A 12,767-nucleotide genomic window follows, 5' to 3' on the forward strand; every position below is an offset into this window, starting at 1 on the left:
TGTCTGCGCTGAGTGCTGGGGAGACGAGCACAGCAGTGCAAGCACTTGACGCTGCTGGACATGCAGCCAAACGAACTCGACGAGAGCGAACTGGAGCCGCTGGTGGACGCCATCGACACCGCGTTTGTGGATGCGCTCGGCATGCCACGTGACGATGCGTACTCGCAGCTGGTCGATGCGCTGCTCTCACACCACCACCCCTCGCTCTATCGCCACGTCTGGGAGCGGCAGAAGGCGAGGAATTGCGCTGCACTCGCGGAGCCGCAGGCAGTGGTTGACGCCGTCGTGCATGCAAGCAACGATCCGTCCCATTTCTGGCAGGCGCTGTACCTGCACAGCCTCACATCGGGCCAGCTCGTCACAGAGACACTTGCGGAGGCGGCTGCACACTGCGTGCACACGCGCAACTTTGACGGCCTTGCTGCGCTGGCGGCGTTACCGGCGACCGCCCCAATCATGTCGCGTGTGCTGCTGTGGATATGGCCGCTCTGCGCACACGATGCAACGCTCGCCTCTCGTGTTCGCGCCATCCTTCTCTCGAGCGAAGAAGCGCGTACTCGTGGCGATGCTGGTCGTGGTAAAGGTGGCGGTGATGTTGGTGATGATGATGATGGTGGGGATGGTGGTACAGGAGCGCATCAGGACACAAGTGACGGTGGTGACAAACGCATGGATGTTCCCGAGCATCATGATCACAGCGACGCCACAGCGACATCCGCCCCCGATGCTGTTGCTTCGTTGAACGACCCAACCTCGTTGGATTACTTTGACCACATGTCAGCATACCAAGTGAGTGCTGCAAAAACGTGACGTGTATGTTGATGTGCGGCCGGCTTGAGGACGTGTTGGCGATTTGGTTGCCACTGGTTGCTGTTTCTCGCGTCGTTTTTCTCCCCTGTTTGTTGCAGCTCCTTCTTGTTCGTCTTCTCCATCTGTGTCTGCTCAACCATTTGTGCGTTTGCTTTCTCCGACTCCTCACACACACACACGCACACACACACACACACACACACACACACACACACACACACACACACACACACACACACACTCTCTCTCTCTCTCTCTCTCTCTCTCTCTCCGTCTCTCTCCCCCCTCACTCTCACCCCCTCACGCAAAAACACACACACACACACATATGCGCACACACACATATGCGCGCGCACACACACACACACACACACACACACACACACACACACACACACACACACACACACACACACACACACACCACCCCATCTGCAACAGGTTGCCTTTGCTGATTTGCTGGAGCGACACGGTATTCCTGATCCACACAACCAGCCGTCATCACCAGACACGCAGCCGCTCTTCACAAACGTCAGCGAGCACCTTAACCATGCATCGAATCGCCTCAATCTCCGCAATCCGTCCACCACGGCAGCTCTGCAGTCGCTGCTTGTGCGCCAGCCCGTGAGCACATCTACGGACCACGCCGTGCACGTGCGCGACATGAACATCCTCAACTGCGTGCTGGCCATCAAAGCCGCGAGGGACGGCGTTGTTGCGCTCGGTGAAACAGCGGCAGGAGCAGAAGAAGCAGCAGCGACACGAAGTTCTGCACCACGTCACGGTGCTGACGACGGTGATGGTAACGGCAGTCACGGCGTTGATGATGATGGCGAGCAACAGCAGGGGATTGCAGCAAGCGTTGGTGATGGTGGTGGTGTAGACGAGGAACTGACCCGCCCCTCTGCCACATCTGCTGCCACTGCGGCCAAGGACGCGTTTCTGCGACACCTGGACCGCATCTCGTACCGCCCGCTCGCTGTTGCGTCGCTCGAAGCCGCGTTCTCGCTCGTCTTTGCAACGGCCGACGATTTCACACAGGACGACTGCCCAGCATGGCTGAAAAGCGCAGTCGAGAAAAAACAACAGCAACAGCAACAACAACAGCAACAACAGCAGCAGCAGCAGCATGTACGCGCATCTCGCGGTCACGGTGCTGTTGACGGAGGCAATGGTGGTGATGATGGTGATGGTGGTGATGTTGGTGGTGAGCACGTGGCAACAACGGCGCCTGCATCATCTGACCAACAAGGAGTCCACCAAGGCGAAGAGCAACCCCACCAGTCACAACAGTCGCATCAGTCACATCAGTCCCAGCAGTCACATCAGTCGCAGCAGTCACAGCAGTCCCATCAGTCGCAGCAGCAACAGCAAGGGGACAGCGTGTCGTCATCGCCGCCTTCGCCCGTGTTTGTGTGCAGCGCCGGTGCTGTTGAGTTTCTGTGCGAGATTGTCAAGGCGGGACTGGACTGCCTGCAACGACGCGACGAGGAAGAAGAGCAAGCGAACGATGCAAAACACCCAGGCGAAGCAACAGCATTCAGCCCTCAAGCAGAGGAGACAGCAGCCGCAACAACAGCAGCAGCAGAAACAACAACGACAACAGCGGAGGATGGTACAACGCAAGCAGAAGCGACAGGTGCTGCTGCAGTTGATGGGGAGGACAGTACCGCGCCCACCACGGGTTTGCAAGAGCAGCAGCGTGCTCATGGGTGGAAGCTGTGTCCTGGCGATGACACGGCAAGTGCATTGGCGGCCGAGATGCTGGCTGGCGTGTGCGCACTGCCTGCCGCTGCTTACCACGCACGCAAGGCGGCACTGAAGCGACGTCTGGAGGAAACAACATGGCGCGTCTCCCTGCTGACACGCACGCGCGGGCTGAGCGCCACCAACGCGCTGTTGAACGCGGCCGACGGCGGTGCTGGAGTGGATCTGACGCTGCGGTTCCTGCTGGCTGCGCCCTCCTCGTTGCTCGTCACCTGTCTCAAGGCAGGCGAGTTCTCCCAGGCAGAGGCCGTGATCCAGCTGTACTCGCTCACGGGCCAGCTGGCTTCGGATGCCGTGTTTGCGCAGGAGTTGGCAGATGTTGCCGCTGCGCTGGCACTGCACCGCGGTGTTGAACGGCGACTGGACTCGCTGCTCGCCAAACTGCCGCCGGCACTCGGCGTGCGCACGCTGGTTGACCTTGTGCTCACGTCCGCCACGCGCGCGGAGGAGTGCAGGATGCTGCTGGCAAGGGCGCGCCAACTCCTGGCGGCGGCAGCGGACGGGCAGAACGATGACGGCGCCAGCAGCGATGCACCAGCAGCTGCCGTCAATGGAGAGGGGGGCGACGAAGACACCAGTGGTGCTGATGGTGCTGATGCTGTGGACGGGGGCGATGCTGCGCATGTGACTGCAACCACAGACGCTGCAACCACAGATACAGACACCACAATCACCACAGACACCACCACCACCACAGCCACCCCAGACACAACCACCACCACCACCACTACGGCCAGCTCCAGCGATAGCAGTGGAAATGGTGGCAACAGTTTGGCCGTGTTTCAGGAGTTGCTGGACCGGTTGGAGAAGATGGTGTCGGCACACAGCGCTGCGGCACAAGCAGTCATCTGCCAGGAGACCAACCCATTCAGCACGGATGAAACCCTCGCTCGCAAGATGCGATATCAGCACTTGCGCGATGCGCTTGCTGTCATGCAGCGGGCACTGCGAGCAGAGGCGAATGCAGCAGCAGCAGCAGCAGCAGCAGCGCCAGAGCAGCAAGCGTGGACTAGTGCACACGCATCACAACAGCAACAGCAACAACAGCAGCAACAGCAGCAGCAACAGCGGCGGCAACAAGAGCAGCAGGAAGAGGCTGAGGCCGAGGTGGCAGCAGCGGTGACAGATGTGCAGCACGCCCTGCAGGACTGCTGTGCGCTGCCCAACAGCGTGCCGTACTTGTCCACGCTCTTGCAGCAGTTTCAAGCGCTGTCACAGGCCGTGCGCACCGCCTTCCCCGCCCACGCGCCCACGTTTGGCGTGTCACAAGTGCTGACTCAGCATCCAACCCGCCTCATCTGCGCATGCGTGCTGCACCCCGACACGCGGCTCTCTGTGCAAGAGGCGCATCACCTGTGCAACACGCTCCGGCTTGACTTGCCTTACCTCCTCATTCGTGAGCTCACGTCCCAGCTGCCCATTGGCGCGCCTTCCTCACACCAAGCAATAGCTGGTAGCTCCAAGACAGCCAGTGGCGCCTCAAGCGCATCGTCCCGCAACGCAACTGCGTCAGCAGCCGTGCCCACGGTGTCTGCTCACACGGTTGCCTGCAAGCAATTTGGCCTGTCCACGTGCCGTGCCCTCGTCCGTGCAGGCTCAAGTCCGCTCAACACCATCACCAGCAGCAGCAGCAGCAGCAGCAGCACTGCTCGTGGTGGCGAGCAGCACGGTGACAGTGGCGGTGACAGTGGCGATGACAGCGTGGGCAGAAGTGACGATGATGACAATGGCGATGAATCAAGCGTGGCTGCGTCGCTGCCGCTGGGCCGTCACGTGTCTGATGACACTGACGACCCGCGTAACGCGTGCATCCTCTCGCATGACCTCTTGCGCACGCTGCTGCTGCTGGTGGAGCGGTGCAGTCGCGATTTCAACGGCTGTGACGACGGCGACGACACCACCAACAATCCGTTTGCAAGCAGCTTTGCCTCATACACTGGCGGTCTCCTGTCGACACCAAGTGGCATGGATGGCAGTGGTGGCAGCGGTGGCAGCGTTGGTGCCCGTGGTGCTGGCTCGGTGTTTCCGCCATCGCCGACCGAGGAGGCCGTGTACCGTGCCCGCAGCACGACGTGGGCGCGCGCCGCTGCTGAGGACCCGATACCACCGGCAGCCGTGTTCTCCACAGCGTTTCGCCAATACGTGTGCGCATGTGCAGAGTACAGGCAGTGGCGGGTGGATGTGCGTGCGCTTGCGCGCGTGGACTTCTCGCCCCTCTCAGCGGCGGAGCAGCGGTGTGCGTTTATCAACCTGATCAACATGCTGCAGCTGCACGCGTGCGTTGAGGTGCAGCCCCCGCACGGCCTTGTGGACAGGCTGGAGTGGGCCAACACCATTGGCTACAAGCTTGGCTCCCTCGGCACCGTGTCCCTGGCAGACCTGGAGAACGTGTTCTTCCACTCGAACCAGCCGCGTCCACGGCTGCTCGGGCTGCTGCAAGACATGCATCCTGTCCACATCCCAGCCAACCATCCGCTCGCCGAACACGTGCTGCGGCCAGTCAGCCCCGAGCTCCACTACCTGCTGTGGCGTGCACAGCTGTCGTCGCCGTCCCCGGTTGCAGTGCTGCCCAAGTCCCTGCAGACGGCGGTGGGCAACATGCGTACGCAATTCCACCTGCGCAGCCTGCACCCTGCCCCCGCTGCGGCCGCACTCACCCTCTCGCCCTACTTTGGCCTCTACTCCCGTGATCTCGGCCTCAACCTGGACATGCCTCTCTCGGCCTGGCGCGCGGGAACACTGCACCACCTCCCCACCGCAGGCGCCACGGATACCACCATCGATGCCGGTGATGGCGGTGGGAGTGGCCGAAGCAGTGCACGTCGAGACGTGTCTGACACGTCACATACGTCGCACGCTGCCACTGCTGCGAATGGTGGGGCAACTACCGACGAGGAGGAAAGGGCAAACACAAAGGCAGGGCGGGAGCTGGCGCAGTTGGTTGAGTACTGCACGGAGCCGCTGCCAAAGAACCTGAGGGACGCGCGCAGCGTTCGCGAGGCCACGTCTCTGCGCATCACCCGCTACCACTTTGAGCCTGCGTGTGTATTCCACTTTGGAGCCATCAACGTGCAGCACGGCGCCAACGACGCCGCGATTGTGCCCGAGCTGAAGGCGCTCCTGGGCGAGGGATCAGCACACACGGCTACAACGACGACCGCCACCCATGCTGCTGCGGTTGATGCGGAGCAGCGGCTGGTGAACCAGCACCTGCGCGCTGGACAGGGCCTGCCTGACGACGTGCTGGAATACCTGCAGCAGTCGGAGACAACCATGTTTGATGTTGCTGTTGTCTTTTCCGAGTTTGTGGGCCTGCTTGCCTCCAACCGTGGCACTGCCCCACAGCAGACAGTCACACAGCAGGAGGGCGGCAGGCGGCGCAACCGACCAGGCAGCACCAGCAGCTTCATGTCGTCGCAGCACCAGCAGGGCAACCAGGCGCCACACACCCCAACAAAGCACACCTCGGATGATGCCTCTGCTGTTCTCGAGTCCACGCCATCCAGCCCGTTCCTCGCCGTGCCTGCACGCACGCCGTCCCGCGCAGCAGGTGCAGCAAGTACGTTGCTCTCGTCCGTGTCGCCCGTTGGGTCACCTCACACAACACGCCGCAGCGGCAGCACCATCGGTGGTGTTGCGTCTGCTGTTCGAGGCGGTCGCACGAGCTCCATCTCGTCGTTTGTGTCGACAACAACAACAGCGACAGAGGCGGTGTCTCTGCTCTCCGCCGACGCCCGCCCGCGCGGCCTGTTTGTTGAGTTTGAGCGGTACTGCGCGCTGTGCAGGACCGGGCCCGTGCTGGCGCTGGTGAAGCAGCGGCTGCGGCCGTTCCACCGCCTGTCGTCGCTTGCACAGCGCATCGCCGAGGACGTGTGCTTCTCGCTCGATGGCGCGCCACCCCCAGCAGGCGCCAGTGATGGTGATGCACAGGGGGGCGCTGTGGCCGGTGGCGAGGAAGCCGCCGTTGAAAGGGCCACTACCACCACCGCCACCATTCGAGACGGTGAACGGAACAGCAACAACGGCTCACGTGGTGGTGGTGGTGGTGATGCACATGATGGTGCAAGCAGCGACACTCCCTCCCAACAGCAAGAACAGTCCCAGGCAGCGGTAGCAGCAACACTGGTGGAGCCTCGCCCACGCCTGCTGCAGGCGTTTCTGCTGGACACGGAGGCCAACCCCGCACGATCCTATGCTGTGCATCGACTTGTGGAGCGGTGGGTTGAGGCCGGTCTGTACATGGACGCGTACATCTTCTACTCGGCGACAGAGGGCACCACTGCGCCCATCACGCACGACCGCCTGCTGGAGGCGTACATTCGCTTTGACAAGCAGGCGCAGTACCAGCTGCCCGACTATGTGCGCCGGTTCCAGAACAAGGTGCTGGGTGCCCAGGTGCTGCTGGAGCACTTGCACGTGCTGTCGATGAAGGATACGCTTGACCTGCTCCACCTCTTCCATGAGCACCTGTCTGAACTGGCCAGCAGCGTGGAGCGCGTTGATGCCGCCATTGTGTCGTGCACACATGCACTGCACGTGCAGCAGCTGCGGGCAACGGCAGCTACCATCAGTCGCCGCCTTGACCAGATGCGCTCCTTGCAGAAGATTATGGTGGCGTGCGAGGATCTCTTGCCCTCGTGGCAGTCGCTTGTCCGCGTTGCAGCGCAGAGCCGTGTTGCTCGCGACGTGGCTGCAGGCAGTGACGGTGGCGGCATGTGTGCGGGCGCGGGTGCCACGGACCGGTGCCTTGCCAAGTGTGGGTATGTGCCCGTGGCCACGTGCGATGCCCGTGACTGCTTGAGTGTGGGCGACACGACGTCCACCTTCGCCCGTGTGGGTGCTGGACGCAAGGGCCTACAGGCCTTGCCTGGCACAGGGAAGCGGGGAGCGAGTGCGTGCGGTCCCGGGATCGGCAGTGAAGATGCTGGTGTGGGCGCGAGCGAGCGCGAGTCGATGGATGACCTGCAGAACCTGATTCTCTCCACGCTGTTGAAACGGCACGAGTTGGCGCTGGCGAAGGAGTGGGCAAAGATGCACGACAAGGACCAGAAGGTGGTGTGGATGGGCCACATTGACAACATGCTGCAGCAAGGGCAGGTTGAGCGCGCCAAGGATGAGCTGGGCGGGCTGCCGGCTGCTGTTGCACTGGAGACGAGCTACGCCCTCCTGAGGAAGATGTTGCTGGATCGAATCGACAAGCACCACCACGACCGCCGCCACCGCCAACACCAACAGCAGCAAGTGGCGGGTCAGCGGTCCCAGTCGCGGTCCTCTGGTGCAGCGTCCACGTCAGCGGCCGGCAGCGTGGTGTCGAGTTCGTGGCGCTCGGGCACGACACATGAGGGCTACGCGTCGTCGTCAGTTGTCTCCTCATCACGCGCCAACGGCACCTCTGGTGTGTCCACAAGCGTGGGCATATTCACAGCACCACACGGCAGCGGCAGCGGCAGTGGTGGTGGCGGTGGTGGCACACGCACGCACTCGTCGGCTGCCTCGGGTGTATCCATGTCGTCCACGACGGCAGCAAGTGAGAGGCGATCGGGCGCTGGCAGTCGGGGCACAAGCAGCGGCGTGCACTCTGTTGCGCCTTCAAGTGTCCACGTCCACGGCGGGCAAGGCGCCCAAGGAGATCAAGGCAATGAAGGTGCAGGCAATGGAAATGACGGCAATGGAACGAAGCGGAGGCTGTTTGGGCGGTTGCGCAGGCTGGGCAGACGCAAGGGCAGAGGAGGAGGAGGAGGAGGCAATGGTATCGATGAGAGTGATGTGCATGGGGACGAAGGCGAAGGCACTGGCAGTGACAGTCCCGGTGTTGCAAGTGAGGTTCAGCAGGGTGTCCCAAGCGATGGAGAGTGGGTGCGTGTGGAGCAAGAGGAAGGCCGGCTGGTTCGCGCGCCATATCTCAAAGGCCTGCTGATGCTGTGCGATTTCCTACTTGAGAACGCGCCCACATCGACACCAAAGAAGAAGAAGAAAGCAGCGAAAACGGCGACAGACACGGCTGCAGCACCGACTGCAACGCGTGAGGGCGCCCCACACAATGGTGTGGAGTCGACCGCGTCTCCTTCCAGAGTGCAGAGCGACAAGAAGACCCACAGCACCGCAGCAGCAAAGGGAGCAAAAAAGATAGCGCCCGGCAAATCGTCCACGTTGCGCTCCACGCCCCCATCACCGCCATCGTCGTCGTCAGCAGCAGCAGCAGGTGGTGGTGGCGAGAGCGTTGATTTGGCGCGGGTGCGTGAGAGCCGGGTTGTGCTGACAATCTTGGTGACGGTGCCCATGCGTCTGCGCGCATGCCTGCTGCCACTCACTGCCTCTGCGCCGCGCATGGTGGAGCAGCTGCTTGTGCTGAGCGAGACGCGCGTCGTCGCCACGGTGCTGGGTGCACTTGACAGCAAGGCGCGTGCGCTGGCGCTGAGCATGGACGGTCGAGATGACCTCAAGTACAACCTGCCGTGCATGCCTGCGGAGGAGGTGGATGCGTGGGAGTCGTCGTCGTTTGCATCGCACAGCGGCGTGAGCACAAGCAGCATCGCCACACCCGCTCGCAGCACAAGCAGTGGCGCTGTTCGCGACAGACGCACCCCACAACAACAACAACAGCAGCAGCAACAGCTGTCGCAGTCACAGCAGCCATCGCAGTCTGGCAAGAAGGGGCGAGCGCGCAAAGAGCCCCAGGTGACCATCTACGGCATGCCGCCGGCACCGACGGAGACAGCAGACGCAGCGCCCGCAGGGCCCTCTCCTCGGCAGCAGCGCATTGATCGCGCTGTTGCGTCGTGTGATCTGCTGCTGTACTACGCACGCAAGGCGATGAGCGTGGGGGAGACCAGCACTGCGCTGCTTGGGATGGAGCGGCTTGCGCCCGATGTGGCGAGTGCAGGCGACGGCTCTAGCCAGGCCACCATTACGCCGTCGACACCGGCCTGGGGGCGTGGCAGCGGCGGCGGTGCTTTTGGTGGAGGACGTGTTGTGGAGGAAGAAGAGGAAGAGGAAGAAGAGGAAGGCGGGTTTGATACGGACACTGAAGGGTTTGAGGTTGTGCGCCGGGGCAGAGTCGATGAAGCTGGCCAGAGCATGTATGCCGACGAGTATGGGCACATGATGGTGACGTTGGACGAGCGGGTGCGCGTTGCGTTGGAGACACGCGAGCAAATCGTGCGGCGACGGCGGTTTGAGTACATGCCCCACCCGGACTTTGTGCTGTGCTCGATGCTGCTGGACATGCACCCTGACGCGGCCAAGACGGCGCAGTTCTGCCTTGATCTTGCCCACGACCTGTCGACGCTGCTTGTGCGCGGGCTTCGCGTCGACCTGTACTCGCTCACCACCTCCATCTACCAGCTGCTGTACATGGCGCGCGTCAAGTTCAACAAGGTCAACGACGTGGAGCGGGACGCCGTGTCGCAGGTGCTGCTGCGCCGCGCGGAGCTGCTTCGCTTCCTGGTGGCCAGCAACGTGCATCGCCGCTTCCTGCTCTCGCTTGACGCGTTGGCGCGGCCGGAGTGTGTGCGCAGGCTGCAGCTGCGCCTTCTCAAGCAGAAGATGTTCAGTCTCGCGTGCAGGGTTGCACTCAAGTGCCAGGTGAGTTGTTGGTGATGGTGGTGGTGGTGGTGGTGGGATTGTGTATGTGGTGGTGGGGTTGTGATGCTGTGTGGTGTGTCCTTCTGTGCTGCTGTGATGCTTTGTTTGCTGCCTTGTCTCACACCCAATTTCGGCCTGCTGTGCTGACGCCTTCACGACGCTCTTTGCACACTGGTCATGCTTCGCCACACACTCCCATTCCCCCACACTGCCCAACAATTCTCCCTCCCGTCTTATTGCCGTGCTTCAGGTGGACGACACGGATGCGCTGATGCAGTGGGGCATTGAGCTCCTGCGCGTGCGGTCGTACGACGAAGCGCGCGAAAAGCTCGATAGCGCATTACGCAAGACAACACGGAAGCCCAAACACTTGACGGACATCTTGCGTCATCTTGAGCAGGCGCCCACGCTTGAGATCCAGCCGCCGGGCGACGACAGCGGGGACTTGGCGTTTATGTGTCAAAACCTGCGACAACTCGCACAGACAGCAGCAGCGCAGCGCAACCGCGGGGGCGATGTGGGTGGTGGTGGTGGTCGGAGACAACGCAAGGCGACAAGCAGCAGCAACGGCAACAGCAAAAACAGTCGTGGCGGTGGTGGGGTGACACGCTTACCGGCTGATGCTGAGGGCCCGCTGGCTCTTCGTGCAGAGACACACGGGCGTGTGAGCATGACGAGTCACTTGAGCAGGCAGCAGCTGCTGCTGGCGCGCCACCTGTGCACGCAGGCGTGCAACTGCCCCGACAAGCTGCTTGAGTTTTACGTGAAGCACGGGCTGTACGATGCGGCGGTGCGGATGGTGCTGCATGAGCGGCTCGACCCGTCCCTCTTCCACGAGTTTGTGCTGTATCCCGTGCTGTCGACACGGCGCCTGGCCGGGACGGTTGGGTTTGAAGAGTGCGCGACCGACCTCGACGCGCTGCTGCAGTGCATGGAGCTTGAGGCTGCGCCCCGGACGAAACACGGCCTGGCGAAGACGGAGGGGCGGCGGCGGTGGTTGCCATATGTCCGCGTGTCCTGTCACCGGCTGCAGGATAGGCTGCAGGTGATGTACAAGTTGCAGCTGTTTGCGGACGACCACGTGAGCGCGGTGTCGACGTGCGTGGGTTTTGCCACGCAGGCCGGGCTGAGCATGCACCAGCGCACGCAGTGGTACGAGCAAGCGGAGAAGCACCTGGAGGTGGTGGTGTCTGTGGACAAGGCGGCGTTATCTGCACCGCCACCGCCATCGCCGACGCGCTCGCGCACTTCCGGCGGAACCATGTCCAGCAGCAGCGTGGCTTCAGCCGGCAGCGGCAGCAGTGTTGGCGGTGTTGGCAGCACGACTGCGCGCACTGCTGGACTGAGCCATCCTGGGACGGCACGGTCGCGGGAGGAGGTGACGCTACTGCAGGCGAAGGTGCAGTGGCAGCGGCTGGCGGCGACGGTGTTCAACGAGCACATGCAGGCCATCCGAGACAGCGGGGAGGGCCGGATGGAGGACGTGGAGAAGCTCATGCAGCTGAACGTGTTCAAGTCTGTGGCGATGGCGCGGCAGCTTGCCATTGAGCTGCTGTGTCGCTCCACCGCGAGCACAGGCGTCATCTTCAAGAACGTCCTGTCCATGATCCGACACCTCAAGCTCGGCATGTGGGAGGTGTTTTCCAGCACATGCAACCGTCTCGCCTCCGAAGCAGAGGTGTGTGTGGTGGGGGGGGGGGAGGGGGAGGGAGGAGAGGGAGGAGAGGGAGAAAGGGGTTTGTGTGTGTGTGTGTGTGGAAGGGTGTGTGTACCAACATTTGTGTGTAACAACACATACACGATCTTTCAAACGTTTCACGTGGTGTGCACACCTTGCTTTCTCACATGAACCTACGCCACCCTTGCTTTGTCTTCCTCCTCTTCCTACTCCTCCCTCTTTGTCGATGATAGACTGCGCGGCTGAAGGAGCTGTTGGACCGGATGAAAGGCGTGATGACGGATACGAGTGCGCTTGACAAGCTGCTGCGCCTGTGCGCGACGGTGTATCTGAAGCGGCACAACTCGCAGGGTACGGCGCATTTCTTCGTGAACCGCATGTTCTCGGACAACTTCAAGGTGACGACGCTGCTTGAGCTGGACATGGCGCGACAGGCGTACAAGGCGGCGATTGAGAGCGCGGACAAGGTGACGAATGTGCGGCGCGTGCTTGCTGCTGCCCTGGCCCTCAACAAGAACGCCACCATCACCCGCTGCCAGACGTGGCTCAAGAACCATGCACCAGCAGAGTAGTGTGTGTGTTGTGTGTGTGATAGTGTGTGATAGTGTGTGATAGTGTGTGATAGTGTGTGATAGTGTGTGTGTGTGTGATAGTGTGTGTGTGTGTGATAGTGTGTGTGTGTGTGATTGTGATAGTGTGATAGTGTGTGTGTGTGTGTGTGTGTGTGTGTGTGTGTGTGTGTGTGTGTGTGTGTGTGTGTGTGTGTGTGCAAATCAAAGGATGGAGTGAAAACAGCAACTAATGGCCACAAGTGCTTCACTGAATCAACACCCGCTTCCATTATATTCGTATTAACTCAATTCACCCCTTTTTAACCGTGTCCGAGTGGTCTTAGTTTTGCTTAGCCATCACGAACCTAGAAAGGGCG

The 12,767-nt window shown here is 61.7% G+C and overlaps 1 protein-coding gene across 1 annotated transcript; it reads left to right on the plus strand.

Moving 5' to 3' along the window:
* Window positions 1-60: 60 nt before the first annotated feature.
* Window positions 61-12,447, plus strand: PTSG_05835 (uncharacterized protein; the record flags this gene model as incomplete). The annotated part of the gene is made up of 4 exons (XM_004992671.1): window positions 61-789; window positions 1,252-10,161; window positions 10,412-11,839; window positions 12,073-12,447. The coding sequence occupies 4 exons, from the start codon at window positions 61-63 to the stop codon at window positions 12,409-12,411; spliced, it is 11,406 nt and encodes a 3,801-aa protein (XP_004992728.1). The 3' UTR covers window positions 12,412-12,447.
* Window positions 12,448-12,767: the final 320 nt, after the last annotated feature.

This window comes from Salpingoeca rosetta (assembly GCF_000188695.1).
Source record: "Salpingoeca rosetta unplaced genomic scaffold supercont1.15, whole genome shotgun sequence".
In the NCBI taxonomy this organism is placed as follows: domain Eukaryota; class Choanoflagellata; order Craspedida; family Salpingoecidae; genus Salpingoeca; species Salpingoeca rosetta.